The sequence below is a fragment of the Myiozetetes cayanensis genome, unplaced genomic scaffold (assembly GCF_022539395.1).
Source record: "Myiozetetes cayanensis isolate MyiCay16 unplaced genomic scaffold, myiCay2020 scf5-8, whole genome shotgun sequence".
Taxonomy (NCBI): domain Eukaryota; kingdom Metazoa; phylum Chordata; class Aves; order Passeriformes; family Tyrannidae; genus Myiozetetes; species Myiozetetes cayanensis.
This window is the reverse complement of record NW_026087742.1, coordinates 28,178,312-28,201,320: the sequence shown is the minus strand read 5'-3', so window position 1 is coordinate 28,201,320 and position 23,009 is coordinate 28,178,312. Positions and strand designations below refer to the sequence as shown.

At 38.6% G+C, this 23,009-nt stretch overlaps 1 protein-coding gene across 5 annotated transcripts in view; it reads left to right on the top strand.

The window, feature by feature from the left end:
- The window catches only part of TSPAN9 (tetraspanin 9), a 170,963-nt gene that overhangs the window by 59,676 nt on the left and 88,278 nt on the right, over positions 1 to 23,009 (top strand). For 3 of the 5 annotated variants that reach the window (XM_050333552.1, XM_050333551.1, XM_050333553.1), the window contains one exon: positions 17,366 to 17,445. The exons of 1 other annotated variant lie outside the window; for it this stretch is intronic. In XM_050333552.1, the coding sequence (XP_050189509.1) occupies positions 17,383 to 17,445 (63 nt within the window). In that variant the 5' untranslated portion in view covers positions 17,366 to 17,382. Of the gene's footprint in view, positions 1 to 16,495; positions 17,446 to 23,009 lie in introns of those variants that run through there. One more of the 5 variants, XM_050333550.1, reaches the window with a different exon arrangement.

The window sequence follows — 23,009 nt, the reverse complement described above, 5'->3', positions numbered from 1 at the left end:
CTAGGAAATTCTAGGTCTGAAGTCCCATCTATCATTTCTTACCTGGCCTGTTTATGGCAGATCTTCTCTTCACTCTGAGTTGGTAGCTGGAGACTCAGCCTGAAGAACAGGCTGATTTGCATAGTCGTACTATACTTAGAGAGGTTTGTAGAGAAGACAGGTAGTCAGGTTCTTCTCAGAGATGCACAGGAAGGACATCAGACAGGGGTCGCAGTTGGTGCCGAAGACCCCAATGGAGGTGAGGAAAAAATTTTTTCCTGGGGGTGCTGCTGTGGGAAGAGGTTACTCTAAGAAGCTGTGGAATCAGCAGCCTTGGAAGTTTTCCAAATTCAGCTGGACAAGCTCTTAAGTAATATGATACAGCTTTGAAGTTTGCCCTGCTTTGACCATGGGGTTGGACTAGGTGATCTCAAGAGGTCCCTTCCACCCTGCATTATTTTGTGAGTACAAACAGTATCACTGAGTGCTTTCTTGTCAGCAGAAGGCTGACTGTTTAATTTCTTATAAATGGGAGTGTGTGAAAAAAAGGTTGATTTTTCTCTTTCTTAGCCCTGAGTTTAAATAGTTTGCATTCAACAAGCCTTCCTGCAGTGCCACTATTGTGTGATTATTGTTTTTGTGAGATGGTAGCTAAAATGAAGTGTCAGTGTGAATGAAGGCTGGCAACTATAGTGTTGACCTTCAAACGAAAGCTGAGGTTTTTCTTAGCAATTACTGCCCTGAAAGTATAACCACTGGTAAAATAATGGGCCTGATATTACAAGAGGATGCAAACTTAGAGTCTGCAGGGTGACAGAATTCTAAGCAATAACAACATGAGTTCATAAAGAATAAATCTTGCCAGACAATGTAATTGCTTTTTTTGATAGAATTGCAAAATTAATGATTTTAGGGGATCAAGAGGGAAGCAGGTATATGTTTACTTTCTAACATGAAGATTAATTGAAATTCGCTTGGGTAGGAAGAAAAAGTTGGGTGAAAGATAGTAAACAGGAGCTGATTATCCACAGCAGTGTAATGGTTATGTAGGTTGGGAGTTAGACTGGCGTTGTGTAACATTTCTGTTAATGATATGACAGAGGGAGAGAGAAAATACTCTTAATGAGCTTTGAAAACAAACTGGGAATTGTGAGCCTCAGAGCAGAAAAATAAGGGGGCGAAGGGTTTGGATACATAAAGAGAAAATAAAATGAGATTAAACTCGGAGAACTGTTAAATCAGAAGCATGCAAGCTATCTGGAGCGTATATCCTAAACAGAAGTGGGGAGAGAGGTATTCAAAAGAGATGCCAATCTGTGGTGCTGAAAATGGCAGCTAGGGCCCTAGAGCCCCTTTTGAGCAGGGGACTTGGTTTTGCTCCTGCCACTGGGCAGGGCCACTCTAAACCCCTTGCCCAGGCCATTGGGCTTGAAATTCACTTTCTGCTACTGTTGTGATGTTCTGCTACTGTTGTGGTGTGTGCTTGAGGTTACTCCACACATTGTTAGAGGTAAAGGTGTCTCTGCTCTGCTCCAGTTCAGTGTAAAATCTACTGTTACTGTTTAAAATTCTACCAAAAGCAGAACGAATGAGTTCTGATTTTCTTTTGGACTGTGATGGTTGAGCTCATTACAGACCTCCTCTCCTTCCCCACCTTCCAACCCTGCCCAGACTCCAAGGTGTCCCCTATGTCCCTCTGACGGGGCTGTGCAGGGTAAAAGCAGAGCGCACAGAATGCGAGCCCCGAGTCATGTGCGTGCCCGTTCTCCGTGCAGGCTCCACGTCAGCCTTGCACACTGTTCTGCCCTGCTGCTATTGATACTCCAAACACATGCTGCGGTGGGTTGGGTTGGGTTTCCAGGACTCCTACAGCACCGTGCCTGCTCCCTTCCCTCAGGTTTCGCTGAAGACAGTCTGGATGCATAAATCTTACTTCTTTAGATATCCAGAGTGAGAATAAGTTATGTGATTTTGGGGAGGGAAGAGCGGCCAGGATCTGTTACTGTTGCCACGTTGCAACTTTGTTTATAGCGAAGGGGGAGAATTTTTTTTTTTTTTTTAAAATAAATGTGGAGACAGAGAGGCCAGCAGGATAAAGTAGGATTGACCACTGAATGACTTAGGTTTATCACTGTCCGTATTTCTTTTAGAGCTTGAAAAAGAAGTTCAACTAATTTTCTGCATGTTCATCTCCTTGTATGTTCATCCCCTTGACTCTTTTAACAGCTTCATGTGTGCACTTATCTATACTGACATGTTGAAATGAGACTTTTAAAAATCTCAAAGAGATCTGATTCTGCTAGGAACAGAAGCACTGCTTATTACTTCTTAAATCCATAGGAACGATACCCTGGGTTTTTATTTTGGACTGTAGCAAGTTTTTTCCTTTGACTTACAGCCAGCAAGGCTACTTTAGCATAGAAATGGTCACTTGCTTTGGGAAGAAACTCTATTGTCAACCTGCATGGCTACCCTGATTAGCCTCAAAAAGACAACTCATGTCAGGGTATGAAAATCCATTAGATTCTGTAAGAATGAAAGGAGTGTACAACACTTTGAATGTTTGTGCATAGGATTCTTTAACTTCATCATCAAACTTAATTGTGTTTTATTATCATGTGAGTAGTAGAAGTTGGGAAGTTCAAAATATTTCAGTTCTTTCAGCAGTTCCATCAAAATAGCTCTTTAGCATTATTAGCACCCAATGATCAAAACCATGTTTGTTTACTTTCTTTGCATTTTATGCTCCTTGTGATGTAGCACAGTAAAGACATGAAAACACTGCAGAGGAGATGTTTCCCTGTGCTAATGCTTGCCATTAGAACAGCTCATTACAAAGAGGTTAGAGACAATGTGACTAGTAATCCTTCAAAATCCCAAGGGAAATAATACACCAGGTATGCTGCGGAATGAAACATCTAGGTGGGCTCAGCCCCATGACTGTCCGTAACTGTTACAGGCTCTAACAATACAGCAATTATTTGGGGATGTGGCCAGATGTAGCAATATTTTGCCTTTTTCCTTTGAAAGACTAGTCTTTTACTCAGTATTTTGGTGAAAACCTTTAGAATCAGACCAATGTACATTTTTCGTATACGTAATCTGATATCTCTTTTTAAGCACTTAAAGAATCAACAGCTGCTAAAGTCAGACTCCTATCCAGAAAGTTTTATTCACTCTTAATAGAGTAGCATCTGAAATGTCCTGAATGGTGTTTGAGTGAGAAAAAGGATTTTTCTCATTTCTTCTCCCTCTTCTCATCTCCACCGATTGTTTTTGTGCAAAGTTTCATGGACTCTTCTTTCTTCTTCAGTGGGGCTTTCAGAAGAAAACAGTGTGATAGGAAAGATGTAGGGAGAAACTTGCAATACAAGATGTATCTTAACTTTCTAGACTGTCTAGTGACATTATTTTATGTTGTTAATGCCCAGTTAAGGAGATGGATGCATCTAAAACTGTATCAGCTTGTCAGATCAAAGTCCTTAAATAGCTTTCCATTGTCATGACATAGTGGCAACACCAAAAGAAACTCCAGTATCTCTGTGCTCAAGGATCAAGCTTTCTTCTTCTATATAAGTAGCTTTAATTTAGGATCTTTCAGAAATTTACTCTGGAGGAGATTAAACCAGCCCTTCATCTGTGTAGCGGGTACGTCTCTAGGGGCAGATGGATTGTCTTTAAATAATTACTAATCCCTGTTTTTTGCAAATATATTACATTCCTTTCCTTGAGGAAGGTCCTTTATTCTGACAAATATATTCCGGTATGGAATTCACACTCCAATAGGAAAAAAAAAAAGGCAGAACATGGTGATGGGAAAGACTGGCATTCATTGTGTAATTTCTTCCGTTAAAGAAGAAATTTCTTCTGTTAAAAGAAAACATTTGTTACTAGATTAGAAAGGATAACTACCAAATTAAGTCACACAGATCAGACAGGCTTTATGATCTGCAGATAACTGATAGGATGAGGATGCACTAATTTGTAAAATCTAGCTATGATAAAAAAGACATCTTTTTTTTCCCCTCCTCATCAGTGTGATAGCAATTTCAATTTGCCACTTTTTCACTACTACTACAAGGAGTTCAGTGTCTGTCTTTTGCAGTCCAAAGAGACATTATGCTTTGATAAGAAATTCCACAGCCCACCTCTGGGACCAGTCGCTGACTTAAGTTTTGGATATTGGAATAAAATGTTAGAATCACAGCAAAGTCTAGGTTGGAAGGAGATGTGGAGAGTATGTGGTCCAAACTTCTATTGAAAGCAGGGCCCCAGTTCAGGTTATCTAGGCTTCTGTCAAGCCAAGTGAATATTTCCACTAAAGGAGATTCTACCATCTCTCTAATCAAACTATTTCAATTTTTAACTGTTCTCCACAGAACTTTTTTTTTTTTTCATTTATATCCAGGACAACTTCTTCCCTGACCAGTTCATTTCTATTGCTTGTCTTGCCAACATGCATACTTGTGTACCACCATCTTCTGTAACTGCTTTTTAGTTACTGAAAGACATTTATTGGCCTTCTGGAAAGTGAGAGTCTTTTACATATTAGGCAGTGCATCTGTCCTGAACTTAGTGTCTGCCTAAAGCCCTAATATTAACATTTTATGAGGTGAAAGTTTTATTCCAAAACAGCATATAGCATCTCTTGAGGGTATCTTAATTTGGAATCCTGTCCCTAAGCACGTATCTTTTCTATAACAGAAGGCAGTGCTTTAAGTTTTCCCAGTATTGAGAAATGTGTGTCAATAATGTGTATCTTGCTTTTCATTTTGAAGACTCCCTGGTTGCTTTAAAAATGCGGTTTACAGATTGTGCATAAGAGCTACTGGTGACCAGCCTGTGAAATCTGAGAGGGAATCTGGTTGACAGAACTTTGTAGCAGTGTACGATGTCAGGCCTTTAGTAGTCTGAGGGTTTTTTTTTTTTTACTGCTTGAGAATGCAGGACACTGTGTAGAAATCTGTTTTGGATTATTTGGCTTTTGAGCATTTATCTGTTATATTAAAATAAAAATAACTGGATTAAATATGAAGGATGTTTAAAATGCATGAAGATAGCTCTGTGCTAGACATTTTGAAGGCTCTGGTGCCTTCAAAATTCATAGGGAAGAATTCATTATTCACCTCTCCCCCTTCCCTGCCTACGCCTTAATATAGATGTAGTCTTTCATACTCAAGTATCATTGATATGTGATGGAGACTATACAAACACAGCAGATGTATTAAGTAGGTACAAAAGTGAGACATCCTTATAAATGGAGCTAGAAGTGCTATGGAGCAGCGATAGGCACTCTTTGGGAGGCACTGGACTGAAATAAGGTTTCTTTGAAATGATCCAGACGTTTTCTCAGTCTTTTATTTGCAGCATAATACATAAGCCTGTCATCCAGTTACAGGACAGGTGCAAAGCATCATTCTGTTTGGAAAAATATTCCATGTAAAAAAGAAACTGCACCTTGCAATTCATCAACTCTGTTTGCTTTGTATTTGTAACTTCTGATTCTGTTGATTAAACTTTCCTTGCTTTTTGTTTCCTTTAAACCTAGAGTTCTAGTGGTACACCTATTAGGGAGTGAGTAGAGTTTTTCTCTTCTCTTTTATTTTCAGTCCCAGGCCCAATTACTTACCATATTACAGTTTCTGAGCCTTTGTTTTCTTGTGTAGGGGGCAAAAAGCATTCAGGTTGATACAAAAAAGAAAAAAAACCACAGGGAACTGAGCTGACTTAATGTAGCAATCCTTGGAATACAAGAAACATGGGATTTCAGAGTGCAGTTCATGCACTCAGGTTTTGGTTGGAATTGTGTGTATTTGAGTACTGTATTTCTTCAAGAAAAGAGAAACATACAGAATCTTTTCATGGTTGCTAAATTATCTTGCTTCAGCTTGCAGTAGAAGGGAGTAACCCCATTACTGATAAATGTTTAATATAACAGTTTCCATGCTTTTGGAATAGAAACACTAAGTACTACACAAGAGAGTTCTCTTATTAAGACCATGGGCACAGAGGAAGGTGGGGGAGGAGAAGACTGAGACATGGTCAGTCTAGAAAAGTTGGGTTTCAGATATGGGATAAGATGATGAGTTCATAAAACTCTTCTGAAAATTATCTGGGTGGCTTGAAAGAATTTTCTGTGACTTCTGGGCAGATGTCTGGCAGGAAAGGGAAAAGTGCACATAAGAAATGAATATATGAGAAAAACAACACAGAAGGAGACCCCGTTGGCTTGATAAAATCTAGAGAACAAAGTATCTTTCATATTAGGGGCACTGATGTCCAAACCTGCATGGATCTGTTTTATAGATACTGGGATTATAGACTTAAAACAACAAGAAAAACAATCAAAACATTACCAATGGATTATATTATTGTAGATTTACCTTTAGCTTGTTCTCTTGAAGGGAAGATATCTGGAATACCTTTTCAGTAAATTAGTATAGGTTTTAAGTTGGTCTGGACTTGGACATTTAGGAAAAAAGAGAGAAAGATCAGATACGTATTGTTGCTGTGGACATAAAATTTGACTCCTACAAGGCATATTTGGACCAAAATGAGCACTGTCTACCCTTACATGATATTGCATTTTCTAAGCCTTTAGTTTAATTCATGTTGTTTAAAAACTCGTCTGGATGCACACCATTGACTGAGCATTTATGGCCATGTATTTGATAGATTCCTCTGAACCAGTCTGCAGAGCATAGCCTGAAACACCATGTTGATTGCTTCTGAAATAAAATGCCAGCATTCCAATTAATTTGTAAATGGAAAATATCTGCCTGTGATGAATTAACAAAGTGCTGCTTCTAAAGGCCAATTGATATTTCATACTATAACTACTGCATAGTTGTGACATACCTAAGTAGATCAGAGTAGACTGAAGGACACAAATAGTTTTCCCCTCCAAAAGACACTTTTTTTTTTTTTGTCTTTCAGATGCCTCTATGGGGAATTTTTGCAAGGTTCTTAGTTTCTGACTGCTGATTGAGGGTATCTATCTTGGTTTTCTCATCTCTGAGAGACACTGATGATACAATTAAACTTTTTCAAAACTGAAGTGAATGTGGGCTTGGCTTTTGGGAAAGAGTCAAACATGCTTGCATCTATTCTTTACACCCCATATTAGGCTCTGAATGCCTGGTATTGCAGCTAGCACACAGCATTCTCTCCAAATGTAAATGAGTTCTCCATAATGCAGATAAAGTTATAAAAATTATGTTTTACCATTATAGTTCTGCCTCTATAAGAGCTTGTTAATTAATATACTGTAAAAAGTTAAGTAGTTCCTACTGTAAGTCAGAGAATTGAACTGCTGCATTTTTTTGTTGCTTGACAGGCAGGGTCACATCAAAGCGTACTCTGATTTCTTCCCTTTTTCTTTCCTCCTTTGACATTTTAAATCTCTCACACTCTTGTAATAAGAGCTGACACCGATCACAAAGCTGATGAATAGTAGCACCGTTACATAAACCTGCTGGATTATAGTAAGAGGTTTACCTTGTTTTCATTATTACACCCTTTCTTGTATCTCATGCAGAATAGATGAGAGCCATTTAGCCTCGTTCTTGTGGGATGAGTAAGGTGGCTAAAATATCTGCCTCCTCTTGGGATTTAAATCTGACTCTGTTGTTGGCAAAGCAAAAAGCATTAATTGCATGACTGGTACGTTACAGGCACATCCTATTTTAAATGTTGAAGTTCACCACATTCCACCATTCCCTGCACAACATGGAAGAAGCTTTATTGTGAAATAGAGAAGCTTTATTGCAAGGGCAGGTGCAGATGCTCAGATAGGATTGTTTTTATAAATCTAAAGAGCTTCAAGACAGGAAGGAGTCTCTGGACTTTGCTCTGGGAAGAAGTTGAGGAAGTTTGTTGAAAACCATAAAAATGAGTCCAGCCCAAATGAGCAGGATGGAATGTGGCTGTCCTGCAGTGGTTTGATGAGAACTTAAGTGCTGTTAATAGCAGTTAAGGTATATTCCATTTACCTTGAATTACTCAAAAATTATTTATCACAAATTCAGGAATGTCTGCCTTCAAAGACAAAAGGAGGTATGTGCAGGGGATTGTTAGGCAGTGTAGCTTGTTGTCACAGCTGGTGGACCTCAGGGAGGGCCAGGAGTGGGCTGGGGACTGAATGGCTGTAGAGACTAGATCCCATCCTTGTTTCCAGACATTTCTGCCCCTGGGTGTTGTTGAGGGCCTAGCAGAGAACCTGGTACTGTGACTTGAACTCGGCCCTCTCTGCTGACAGTCTTCATCTGTGAGGCTACTGACCCTGGGCAGGGACTTAATTTATTTGGCAGTTTGACTCCTTTATGAAAGTTGTGTCTCTGACCTGAAGGTGTGACCTGGGATCAGGTTTTGCTTGGAAATGCTGCTGGTAAACAGCTTTTTGGTAATTCACACACATCTGAGGGCTGACTCTTCAGTAAGGCATTTGGTCTGCCACTTTCAGTGAGTCTTCATCACCTGCTCCAGCCTCCAATTTAATTAGGAGGGAAGGAACCTAAAATAATGGTGCAAGTTTGCTGCCCATTGAAGACATCTGGCTTGTTGCCAGCCCTGACACAGTGGTTTTAAATGTCCCCATTGATAGAATGACACCTGTTTTTGCCTAAGTGCCAAAAAATGAATATTTTAGCAATGAAGGAATTCACTCAATTGTGAAAGGAATGTGCTAGAAATGTTGCTTCATGGCATAACTGAGCAGGTTTCAGAGATGTGTGTTGCCTTTTAAAATGAATGCTTACATCATTCTTTTGGTCCTTTCTTTGCACGGAGCCATTTGTAAGAGGGTTTTTTTAATTTGTTGGTTTTTAAGTTTAGTAGTTCTCCTAATACATAGACACCAGCTGTCAGTTAATTCAAAACAGCAGACTGCTGGTGAAAGACAGCCTCTTTGGAACAGATGTTAGAGAAAATCCACCTGATTTTGTCCAAGGGACTTGTACACATTGGACACAGTTAGAAGAGTTATTGTATTAATGAAGTCCTGCTGCACCATTCAAGAGGAAGAAGGGATGCCATTTCTCATGATAGGCAAAAACCTTTGGCTATTTGGTACCTTTCTTTAATCTGTAGTCAATACAGAAAAAGTAAAAATCTAAACTGTCATTTAAAGTGGGAGTGGAAGAGAAGCATTTAGATCATGTACTTTACCTCTGCAAAAAATAGGTGTTAAATAAGAACCCTTCTCACTTTCTCGCCTCTGCTTTCTTTTTTTGGTCTTTAATTTTTTGAAGCATGGTTTTCGAGGTCTGATTTGTGATGTTTCGTCCCATGGGGCTATTGGGGATATGATGTTGTTGCCTCCCTGCCTCAGGTTGACAGCTTTCTGGCCCCTTGATCTTATATTCTCTGTATGTGAAGTAAAAAGCACTTCCTTGCAAATGATTTTTTTTTTATGTACCGGGAAGGGACAGCAGTTGCACCACACATCCATTTGCATCATTGATGGGCAAGACTCGATTTGGTTATTTTAGTATCTTCACAAGGAGTCCCTGACTTGAAGATGGTCTTAATTTCTTTACAAGAAATTAGTGTTAAACTAATGCTGTTGTAGTGAGAAAACTCTCTTTCCTCCTACTGGTAAGATACAAATTTAAACTACAAGGGTTTTCCTGTTAGGCTCTGAAAAGTTGAACATTTCAGAGCCAAATTTTGAATCTGAAATAGAAAAGCAGAATAGGGATGGTGTAAAAAGGTCTGTTGAATCTGAGTAACCTCATTTTCATAAAGATAAGGTGTTAATAGATACAGAATTGATTAAATGATTTTGAATTTGAATATTAACTCTTGTGTCCTTTGAAAAGATGATCTTTTTATCATCAGATTGGTAAAGATTATGGTATAAACATAGCTCAGTCAGAAAGAAACCCAAAGATGGTTAACTGAAATTATTAGGGAATTGGAGAGTTTTCAATAACAGGAGATGGTGAAAAGATGAGTGCTTAGTCTAATGAAGGATAAATGACATGAGATGTAATAGAGGATTACAGAATGATGAATTATGGGATGAGGATGAATACCAGGATAGAGGACAGAGCTGGAAGGCTTAATAATGATAGTGAATAACAGGAAGATCCTGGATTTTTTACCATAATGCGTACCTATGGAACTCACAGCCCTGAGATATTGAGGCTAAATTCTCAACAGAATTTAAGAAGGATTAGCTGTTGATGGAGATGAAATAATGTATTAATTGTTACAGAAGCGGAGATAAACACCCTACAATTAAAAAGGATACAGATTCTTATGCTAAAAGTCATAAACAGAATGTTCCAAAGCATCTGGTATTCTCTGCTGCCCGGCAGGAGATGCCTATCTGCTTGGGCACGTGCTGTTCTCTTGCCCCTCATATTTTGTGCTTTTTCTCACCTACTCGTGGAAGAGCTGGTAAGGTAGTTTTGGGACTTAAAAGGAAAAAAAAGCCCAATGTAGTTTGTTAGGTTTTTTTGTTTGTTTGGGTTTTTTTCAGAGTCAGGTGTTAATATTGGTACTGTCTCTTGTATGGGTTGACTTGCTCTGTTCGTATGTACAGTGACAAACCCAAGAGGACTCTGGTTTCCAGGAATTCTCAGAAACAAACAATAAAAAGACTTTCTGGATTTCAGTTCTCGAAGGTGAAACTAGCTAGGATGAATTGTATTCTAACATAGTATTTAGAGTACTTCTTTCAGATCTAGCATATTTCATGATGGTGTTTGTGAAGTGGAAAGACCTCTGTATTAGTGCAAATGTTTTGATTTAAAAGCTTAAATGTTGGTAGCAGGATTTCTATTTTCTGTTCTGTTTTTCTGTCACTTTGGAAACTCAAACATTCTGCTCAGTCTGAGGGCCCCGAGGGGACAACTGGTGTGAAGGTGTGACATAATCACAATTTCTTAGCTTTCAGACCTCATATTGCAGTTTAATCCTCATGTCCCATATCTTCTGTACATTAGCATATCAAGTCATCATCTGCATTTGATCACAGTGGGTTAAGGTTCCTGACATGATTTACAGCTAATTCCTTTGCACAATTTTGAGACAGGATCTTATTCTGTCTCTAGTGTGAAATCCTAAATGAGAAGTCTCAGCCACATATGCATTGTTGGCAGTAAATGATTTTTAATGGAAATCCCAGGGACCAAATGACACAGAACCTTTGGCACACTAGAAGGTCTTACAACAGGATTTTCTTGGTCACCCATCCAGTGAGGACTCCATGTAGAAAGGATAAACTCTTTTTATAAGTATACGTGAGTATGATCTTGTAAGTATTAATTTACTCCATTCAAGGAGGTTTTCCCTCTTTTTTCACCTCTTTTCCTCAGGGAGGCAAGGAACATTACTCATCCAAGGCAACCATGAACCATTATGCAAGTGTCGTTGTGTCAGAGGAAACAGATTAATTAATTTCCTTAATAGCAACAATTTCAAGAAATATAATTTCTCTGGGTCAGGACTGATGAAGGTGGGTGTTGAATTGAGGTGGCTAGACACTCAGTTCCTGTATCTGTAAGAACAGATTGAGTCCCCATAGATCACAAACTCAGTATCTCCTCAGGTGTGCTCCTTCACACGGTTCCTGCATCCTGGAGGGCTGTCTTACTCCTCTCTCTCTCTGCCAGGCCTCCCTTTCCTTCAGCTGTCCCAATGCTCGGTGGAAACCCAGAACGTGGCGTCCAGCCTCTAAGAACCCATCTGTGTTTTCTTCCCAATTTAGGCCGTATGCACATTTACCTGTCCCAGATAACTGAAGTTGCAGTAGTTCAGTCTGTTTCTAATGGAATACTTTTCTTCTTGGAAAATGAAACTCTGACAAAGGTTAAATATGGCTCAGGATATTTGGTTCTGAAAAACACAGGCAGGTTTCAAAACTTGTCTATCATACAAAGTTGTCCTTGAAACCTACCTTGTTTCTGTCCAATCCCATGATGGCAGAATGCTTTGGATTTGCAGAATGCAAGCTGTGAGCTTGGAAGGTCCTAGGATGTGTTTTACAACCCTCAGAGCATCCAGGATTTGCTTCTAAATCCTGTAGCCTTATGAGACCTAGGAACTCCAGGTATTTTGACTTACTGATGTCTGTAAGCTCTTTGTTGTGGAACCAGAAGCATAGAAGTCCTGACAACCCCATGGTTTTGTCTCTCATGTGATCCTAATTTCAGTTCTATTTTTTTGACACTCTTTTCCCTTTAAACTTATTCCAAAATCAGTGTAGTTTTTTGTTTGTTTTGTTTTGTTTGTTTGTTTGGGGTTTTTATTTATTTCTTTTAATCTGAGGTTTCAGCTGTATACAACTGTATGCCATAACCACAAGCTGTTCTTTCCAACTCTTGTTCCACATCTTTCTCGTGGCCTTCCAGGATTTGTAGTAGTGACTGGAAAGCTGAAGTCACTGAGTTTATACTCAGCAATCTTGGTTCTTTGTCTACCTAGTGTACCCTGAGGAAGGTTTGTATAATTGAGTTCTTGGTCAATATAATTCAAAAGAAAAGAATGAATTTAAGAACCATATCCCTCTAACACTTGGTAGCATATGCATTTGTATGTCTCTCTGCAGGGCTCAGTATTGTTCTGAAGTCATGTGGCAGGGTTACTAAAACTCATGATTTCTAAAAATAATTAATTTGGGAATGGTGCAGTGGTTAGTGTACTAACTGAGAACATGTGAGGCAGAGATTCAGTTTGCTTCTCTTCCAGCAATTTCCTATTCATCCTCAGCAAGCGTCTTGTTCCTCGAGTTCCCCATAATTAAAACAGTGACAGTAGCATTATCCTACCTAATGGAAATTGCAAGGTAAAATATGTAATATGTTGCAAAATGGCTTGTGTATTGTGTTGACTGGAGTTTTTGGTTTTCCTTTTCAAAAACTCATGGAGTTTCATATTTCATATTCAGGAATCATGGGAGACATAACAAAAGCTTAAGGTATTTTTGCTCAGTCTTCAGTATTTGTTCCTTTTCTTGCCTTCTGTAGTTACTCTCCCTCTCACTGACTCAGCAAGATCATTTAAGGGGAATGTCTTGTAAGATGGATTAGAAACTTCCAAAAGGGGAAAATAAGTGTAATTTTTATGTATTGCTGACATACTTTTAATATCTGTATTATGTTGCTATAAATACATGGTTATAAATATGTGTACAAACTTGGTCAGCTTTTGCTCAATTTTCAGCATGTTTCCAGAAACCAGTTGTGCAAAAACAGCTGAAGAGGGCAGAACCAAACAGAGGGGTTCAGGAGCACTCTAACTGGGTGTAATTGGTACTCAGGTTCTGGTGAGATTAAACTAAGGGCTGAGAAAAAAGATTAAATATTTTGTGCCTTCCACTGAAAAGTGAAGTTGCTGGAATCTATACTTTGAAGACTGTGGTAGACTGTTCTCAGGAGGGAACCAAGTAAATCAGTTTCAGTAGGAGAACCAACCTATGCCTTTCTGTCTGTAGTACTAATACTCTTCCTTTCCATTTTTTGACTACACCCTCTGTGACATCCACTTTTATACCTGGTATCTGAAAACGACCTAAATTTTTACCCTTAATATTTGACAGAGCCATTTAGATGGCTGATGTTTATTGCCTTGTCCCAGGCATGTACGTGTGGGACTGAAATTATTTTCTTGATGTGGATTCATCACTCAGCAACAAAATTCTGTGATTCAGTAATCAAACATTAATGATGTACAAAGGGAGCTTCTGAATGTTTTTCATGCCCTGATTGCTAAACAGAGGTAAGATCTGTAGTGAAGCAAAACGTGTTTGTCCTTGTGCTGAGGTTACACTGTCAAGTGGGACCACTCTAAGGTGCTGTTGAGTGGCCTGCAGCAACACCTGCCGCTGAATTCTCAATCAGAGTTAGAGTTAAGTGCAGTGGCTGGTCAAAACACAGCTGGACAGACTGGTTGCGGCTTTTTCACCGTGTATTTTTTCAACAAATAAGCAGTTTTGTGTGATTTATTAGCTGAGCTACCTAAACACTGAGTTAGAGTTCCAGCAGGAGGAAGTGGTGTCTATCTGTAAAGCTGCTCCATGGCTGCAAATTCAAGTGGCGGAAAGTTACTGAAGCTTGTAAAGCGTCCCTTGTGGCAACAGCATAACCATAAGAGAGTCATATGTTTTCTTGCTACGCAGTGGGAGGGGAGGCTGAGCTGGAACTGTGTTTTCCCTGGTGCTTATTGCTCAGGCCTGCATTTTGAAGCTGGCTATTGACTTTACGTGTGTCTTTGGTTGTTCGTGCTGAAGTAGAAACTGTGCTGTAGACCAGTTGTGGAGATCTCCTAATGGTTAAGATACATTACAGGTATTTATAAAGTAAAGTAATATTTTGTAGTATTTGAAGGTAAAAATAGAAAACTGGAAAACTTTAGTAAGGTCTAATAATGAAAACTTGCAAAAAATAAGGTTCAAGATATGGTTGTTTTGCCTTTTTTTTTTTTTTTTTAAATACCAATAGAAAGTTTCCACTATTTATGAACTAGGACTGATTTTGTGGAGATTTTTTACATATTACAAAACATTCTTTAATTTTTTTAACCTGACAAGGGCAGATTAATTATTATTGTCATATAGCTTCAATGGGGAGGTAAATATTTAAATTGCGTTAGTTTTTACAAGTGCACAGCAAGTTTTTTTTCTATAGCTAATCTATGTCAGTATAAATTTTATGGCAAACTGAAGGGTGCAACAGGAAAAAATGCTTTAAAATACCTATGCACTCTCATAATTTTTTGGTTAAGAACTCAATTTTGTGTGAGAAGTGAAAACCACTCTAAGTGTGGTTTGCTGCAGCATAGGTTTGCAGTGGCACAACTTTACACTTTCAGTAAGTGAATTTCAAACAGAAGGGTTTTTTCAGACTTCTAAATCTGTACTCAGATGTTTGCCTTGTGTTTGAATGCGAGTTATGTGCCAGGCTCCCGTGTCTGAGGCAGGTAACTGACCATGACCTACAAATCACTTCCATGTTTTCTTTTCTGGGAAAGTTGATTCTTCTTCAACTGCTCACGTTGAAGTTTGCATGTGAACCATAGACATGGATAGAAATGCCCCATTCTGCTTTGGTTGCTGCTAATTTATTTTTTTTATCTTGATGTTTTATGTGTAACCATTTCAACTATCATAGACAGAGCTGAGCAGTCATCTTGCAGTCGTCTTTCTGACGGACACATTTGATGCAGGCACTTCTGAAATTACTTTTGAAAAGCAAAGTAGTAAACACTGTTGATACAGGCTGGGACCTGCCTGTTGTTAAAATGTTATTCTGTAGCAGAAGAGGTGAGAGAACAATATTACACATACAAATGCTGGGTATTTTGTGGCATGAAGTACTTTACTTTATGGTGGAGGGATCTTTTCACAGAAAAAGCCTATCAAGAAGGGTGTAGCAATGCTATAGGGTGTTGATTCTGATGTTGGTACATAAAAAGTACAGAATTTTAAGAGGCTTTTAGGTATAGATGTCTAAGAATGCATAAATTTTATGTTATCTTTTCTCAAAGATACCTGCTGCAATAATTAACAGTGCATTTTAATGTGCACGTGAAAGGGACATTTGAAAATTGTGCAGAATTTTACTTTTCCAGGTGGCTGTATTTCTTTCATGGTGGCCTCCTAATGCAGTTTCTTTAGATACAAAAAGAGAAGAACAACCTGCATTTTAAATCAGCTATAGCACTTTGCACCATCGGTGCACTGCTTTTACGCTTATGACAAAATGACAAATTTGGAAGCACCAGGCGTGACCTGAAGTATTTCTCTTCCTCCCCTCCAGGCGCTTACACACATATGCACGGACACACATGTCCTCTGTGTTTCAGAGTCCTAGCAGGCATGTTGTTCTACTATGTGGAAAAGAAATGTGGCATTTGGGTCAGTGTTTCTAGTTCACAGACTACTTGTGATGTAAGATGGCTTATTGCCGTGCATAAGAATAATCTCTGATATACTAGTTAAATAGAGTGTAAATAGCTGCGGGTTCAGACACCTTTGCATTTCAGGAGTTTTAAGAATTGATCGATGACCCTGTAAGAGGCAGCAGCTCTGCTTTTCTGGTTATGGTTAATTATATCGCAGGTGAAGGTGTGATTATGTGCATGCATAACTGAGACACGTGTATGCTGAGTGCTAGCCTATTCCAGTTCCTTGTCCCATGACAGTTGTTTAAACCAGAAAAAAAATTGCACGTTACTGTTAATTTAATGAGCAGGGAGAGGTTAGCACCTGTCTATCTAATCCATACATTTTCTGTATTATATTGTATTGAAGGAATATCACTGCCTGACAGTTCTAGCGCGTAAACAGCTAAACAGTACTTGACATTTAAAGAGATTTTCTGTTGTGCACTTGTATAGTCAAGAGTAATTCTAATCCTATTAAAGATATTATGTCATGGAGGCGTGCCCTGCAGGAGAAGGCTTCTGCTGACTGGCCCGATGGAAAGCAGAGGGGAGGGGCGAGCGGGAGGGCGGATTTATTACTCGATAGTTAGGTCAGGGATTTCTGTGGGAAATGCCCAGTGGTTGCAGTTGCCGATGATTTCACGGCAACAGCAGTGAAACACAGAGCGCGCTCTGGTAGCTAGTTACTGAATGAGACACTGCAAATGGGTGGAAAGAAAAAAGACAGCGTGTGAGAGGGAGTCAGAGAGACACAGAGAGGGAAGCTGAGAGCAAGGAAAGTGCTCCGGCTCGAGGAGAGTCTCCCAGGTGTACTGCAGAAGCTTTTTGGAAATGGATGCAAGGACCATCTGCTGCCTATAGATTAGAGGGCTGTAGACTAGGAGTGCAGAGAAAGAGCTTATGGCTCTTTTGAATAAAAATCAAAGTTCTGCATAACTGATTCATCAAGATAAATCATGAGCCTTCTCTTGCATGGGATATTAACGTATAAATCCGTGCTTCAGATAGACAGAGCACAACCTACATTGCTATAAAAAATAAAACCAGCAAGAATGCAGTGAATAAATTCTGCAGTGATTATCTGATTTATGTACGAAGAAAAAGAGAAGCAAAACACAGACAGCTCTTATCGCACTGTGGCATTTGCAAGGCACTGCATTTAATGCTGAGAGATGCTATACATTAAATCTGACAACTGTGAAAAGAGAGATCATGGAGAAGTCAAGTAGTGAGGATTCTTCAATTCACCGGAGTCCATCTTTGGATAGCAAAGACTCAGATTTTGCTAAACCTTCTACCTCAGGGAGGCAATTTGGTCGAGGTTTTACTGCAGGAGCTTTCTATGGTACAACTGGATCACGCACACAGAGCCACACTGGGGTCGGAACCGGGACCGGCGTTGGGACTGGAACTGGCGTAAAAAGTGACAAATACAGTGCACCCAAAGGCAGCAAATACGTGGTCTTTTACCTGGATCTATCCTTTGTTTTCCTTTTAGAATTTAAGAAGTGCAACATGGCAAGAGGCTGCCTGTGTTGTTTGAAATACATGATGTTCCTTTTCAATTTAATATTTTGGGTGAGTACTGCCTTTTCGGTTGCCTTCATCTCCTAGCGTATCCTGTACTGCTGCATTCTGTGTATGGTGCATCTTTGAAGCAGTACAGTAAGTTCCCTCCTCCCCTCCCTCCCTCTCATACCTGCTTGGAATATTTTCAGCGTTAAACTTGTGTCTATTGGGAAAATGCACATGCTTTCTATATCTTTACTGCTACCTGCTTACTGTAGTTTGACTTCTAATCACTCAGACTTGCTGTTCTAATGTGTTTTCAACTGGGTTATCTAAGAAAGGGCAAAATTGTTGCCCTTTAAGGAAGAGCAGAATTATCGTAGCATTAAAATCCTGCAGTGGCTGGATTTTTGCATTCTGTTGTAATACCTTGTGTTGCAAAAAGCTGCAGGTTTATTTTTGAAGTACATTTTCATTGTCACCGTAAATCTTATTTGCTTTTTGTAAACTTCATTTGACAAACTTCTTTTTCATTTGAAGCAAGTTTTGTTCCATTTCTCCAATTAAAAACAGTAAATTGTGTATTCTAACCTCTGAAGGTCTCAGCATAAACGTGAAATGCCTTGAATGGGGAAATAATCTCGATTCAGTTTCAGCTGCAGTTGTACACATTGGTGTGTGAAGTTGGATACTTGCACTTGCTTCTCAGGGATCAAAATTGATTTTCCTCCATCAGCCAAGAGGCATGAGGAGTTGCAACAATGAATGCCTCAGCAAGCAAGTTAAAAGCTTAATGGCTACTTTGAGCAAAGTATTGTCATGTGTACAAGAGAGGGAGGAAAAGTTAAATCATCTAGCTAGGCATCCTTCAGTACAGTATTTTTAAGGAAATCACAGGCTAATTGAAATACTGAGTATGCATGAATATAGCCCAGTATGAAACAGTCTGCTTAGTTTGAAAGCAAAGGTCACTGCTTTCCTGATGGTTACAAAGCTTGGGCATGTGAACAAAATCGTTCATGGTTGTGATCCAGAAGTATACAGTAAGCTTCACAAATACGTAAAAACACTGTTCCTGGATTTATTTTGAAAAAAAGGGGCATTAGCAATCTGATTCAGATAACTACCTCTGTTGTATAGATATCATTGTTCAAATTAGGAATCATACTAGCAGGTCCTCTGTTTATCTTGACCCACTTACCGAAATAACCTTTAAGAGCAAGAGTTAATGGGAGATTTGGTACAGTGTTGAACCGCTCACGCAACAGTGAGCCTTTATCAGTAATAGACTGGAAAGCTACAATTACTGAACTTGTGGGCATCTTACTGAAATGGAAAGATAGAACTGATCACTGCAGAACATTGTATCAAAGTTCACTTAAGATTTTTAATTTTTTTTTTCCTTTTTCTGTACATAAACCCTACTAACTATTTTTGGAATAAATAATTTTAAACATACCAGATTTATATCAAACTGGCTATTTGATCCAATGCTGCATTATTGACACCTTGGAAGTATTTTTTTTTCATATCTGTATGTGGTGACTAGTTTTGGAAAAGCTTTTTTCTTATCATTACTCATGTCCGCTGTGATCTGTCATTTAGGTGTCTCTTACCCCTTACCTCCTTAGATGCAACATCTTTCTTTGATTTTACCTTCTTCCCAAGCAGCAATTTTCTTGACTCTGCATCAGACCTTTAGAGTCCATTTTTTCCATTCCTTGAACTCGTAAAAATATTTCAGACTTCAACTGTGTGCTCATCTCTGTCTGTTCAGCTCCCACTGGACTTTTATACAAACACATTGCTTTGTAGGTTAAGACTAGCCTACCATCTGGACCAGTTCTCTAGTGTCCTGTGCTTCTTCAGTTCTTACTCTTACCCGCTTAATCCCCCTCACACTCTCATCACCACGCATTTTGTTGTGAGGCTTATATCACTTTTCTTTCTGTTATTGAACTTTGTCACCACATCGCTAGCCAATATTCTAAAAATGCCTTTTTGTATGAGCCATGCTATACAGAATGAAAATGATACTCTGGCGTGGTAAATCTGAGAGATTATAAAAAAATGCTAAATGCAAGATGTCAGGTACTTTTCAAAGTAGTTTACAACAGAAATTTGATCCTCTGTCCTGGTTTAAATTGTTCAAAAGTCCCCCTTTCTTCAGTGTAACTGGCTTATACTCAATTTTGCAAGCTAGAATGATGTTACCATGCATCCTTCCAGTCTTGCTGTATTCTGACTTCTTTTTAACTGGGCTGTTGTATTTTGAGAAATTCAAATAAATAATATTATCATCTACTTTTATTCATGGAAACACAAGCTAGAATGAAGCATACTACAGGCAGGTGTTCTGTAGTTTGCCACATCTGGCTTCATACCTGGAATCTACATTAATTCTGCTATGCCTATCTGACAAGTTTTGAATGTTTGGCTCTGCACATACTCCTTGCTGATGCTGTGCACCTACAGTATCTCTCACTCCTGCCCTGAACTCTCCTGCTGGCCCAGCTCTGGGCTCCTCACACACCTGTGCCAGTGCCCTTTGCTCCTTCTCTGCCCTGAAGCACTCCCTGCTATTTCAGTCCTACCTTAAACTGTGTTTTCCATTCCCAGGTTTGCCCATTGTTTTTACTTCCTTCTGAATTTCTGTTAAGAAACCCAAGTCCAAAAACATGAAGTTGTGGCCTGCTCTTGGGCAGTGACTATCTTTTGTACTGCAAGGTGATTTCTTTTTAAAAAGACTAATTTTTAAACATGAAATTTTCTGAACTGTAACTTAAAGCAGAATGAGACTCCTGGTCTTCAGAGGTGAGGAGACCACTTCCTCTGGTAAACGTGAGAAGCATTTTGTTTTGGGCTTTTTTAAATACAGGAACTGGTTTAGGCAACTGGAAACAGAGGTGGGAAAACTGTGTTTCAGGGAGTCTTTAAACAGGTGCCAGTCTAACAGCTGTACAGCTGCAATAGGCAATCCAGCAGAGCAGTTTGATTACCACAAAGCTGCATTGTTCTGAGCCTGCAGAAGCTGAAAGCCTGTCTCATAGGAATCGTTCTGCCATAGTAAAATGGTTGTGAGATGCTTCCTCTGAAAATGAAATCAGGAGGTATCCTTTGGCATCCCAGAATGCTGGGCACTTTTGTCTTGAATGATTCTTAGTGTTGGCTCAGAGGAGTATATTCTTCTATAGGAAAAGAGGAACCTTTTTCCATTATTTGCTTCTTGACACAGAGAAAGAGACTGGGACCTGATCTGTCCCTTATGGACCAATGAGCTGTACTACTCTTTCAACCTTGCAGCTAACTCATATGTATCTGAAGACATGTGAGTTAAATATTAATATTATATATTACACACAGTATTTTATGTAGAATATGTTTTACATATATTAATATATCTTAATAGATATGTATACACATCTATAGGTTTTAAGGTGATAGAGAAGTGCAGTGGTTAGTGGATTCTCTCAGCATTTTGAAGCCAACGTACTGTCGCTGTGATAACTACAGTCGAGGGTTGCCTTGTTTTGCTTCTGCCCAGCAAAAACTCAGTGTTTGTAAATTAGACTACAAAATATAGCTTTTGAAAATTAGTAACCTGTGTATTATTTAACCTGGAAGGATCACATGTGATTTGTGCAAACCAAATTTGTCTAAATGGGGCCTAGCAGTAAATAGGAACAGAAGGTGTTTCTCCACCATATTACCAAGAGCTTCAGGTATTTCTCTGTGTCCCTCTGATTCTTAGCAGTTGTTCATGGCCATCTGGCATTGCTTTCTTTTAGAGATTAGGAGAGTCTGAGCTGAGGGTTAAGGAAGCTTATAGTATTTAATTGTGTGGCTGGGATGATGATTTATACTGAATTCATCCTAAGTGCATAATATGTCTTGCAAAGAGACCAGACAACTACAAATTTTAAATGATTCAGTTTGCCTTCAAGAATATTTATGTGCAAACACATACAGAGATTGCAAAGTAGCCAGTATCACTCTGCAGAAGAAATAAAGTATTGATTTTTGCTTCTACAGATAGCAGCTAAATTGTCAAGAAAGGTTATTGCCAAATATAAACATTAGGGTATATGTCTCTCTATGGTAGATTTCACTCCTCTGTTATTAGAGAGAAGGATTACAATACTTCATTTCACCAAATGTATTAGAAAATCTTACTGGTTATAAAATGAAAATTCCATTAAACATGACTTTTTAAAAGAAATTTTGCTCAGGAAATGAGGATTTTACAGACTCTTAAAAGGGAAATTTTGAAGTGACTGCAATAAGATAAAAAATTCATTAGAGAACTTTGCAAGTAGTCAATGGTCATGATTACATTTTGGGTGTTCTATTAATTTAACTAAGGTTAATGAGTCCACATACAGTAAAACATTAATAATATACATCTTGTTAGTTTTTACCATTGCTTAATTTTAATATAAAATGGATTTTATTAGGGGGAATATAAGGCAAGATTATTAAATCTCTGATGTTCTGTGTTTCAAGAAGAGCTAAGGAAAAGCTAACCATAGTCAAGAAAATCCTTAATGGGGTTTATCTGTCAAAGCATTTACTTTTAAACTACTAAAAAAAATTCTGATAGGAACAATATCTGTGTATTAATATTATAATTATAAACAGAAGTTATAATTTATCTAAGATAAATGGAGTCAAATTTACAAATTCATTACTTTAATACTTAGTTTCAAAGTAAATTTTGTTATAGGTGTGGAGTGGTTTCCTTTCACTGAAACATAAGTCTAGAAGAGTGATTCAAGTCTTCCAGAGAAAAAGTTGCACTGGAAACTTGATGGTCCAGCAGTAGCAGCAAAAAGTCAAACACAGCAAATTTTTCGCTGATACTCTGTTATTACAATAAGGGATATTATTGCTCCTGAAGAATATTTTGCTGCATTAATTGTTTGTCTAATTTAATCTTATGGTAGGAGTAATTAATATTTTTTTCCTGTAGAGTAAAAACAATTTTTTGTTTATCAGTGAGAATAAGGACAGTCTATTAAAGTCTCAGATCAGACTAAAAGAGAGGAGCATGTCCATTCTCTGGGTCTGGCTGCTGTCAAAACTATTGTTACTAAAGCAGGTAACAATCTTAGAATGGTTTGCATAAAATAATCCATACTTATTTATGCCATACAGGAATAAATACTGTAGTGCACTGTTTAGTTTGAAGTACAGAGCTTTAATGCCTAATTGAACTTGTTGGACAGACAGTTAAATCATGTGAACAGACTTTGTCCCTACACATAACTAAAACTTAATCTCTGAGGTTTAAAAGGGGTGGACAGTTTGTCCCTTAAATGGGAAAAAAATTGCCAACTACAGGCAGCTTAGAAAAGGAAGCACATTAAATTTCTTTCTCTCTTGTTGTCCTCCCACTGGCTGCATTATCTGATATTCCCCCCTTTTCTGACACAGGGGATAATGACAAGGGGAGACAGTAGGTGGCCCTGGGATGCTTGTCTCTTGACATAATAGTGATATTTACTTCTGTTGTATTTTGACTCTAATGACATAAGTGTGGTGACAGTGTGCTGTACAATCCTGTGAAAGTAAGGCTATTCAAAAACAACCAACCAAACCAAAACCAAATAATACATCCCAAACAAACAACCCCT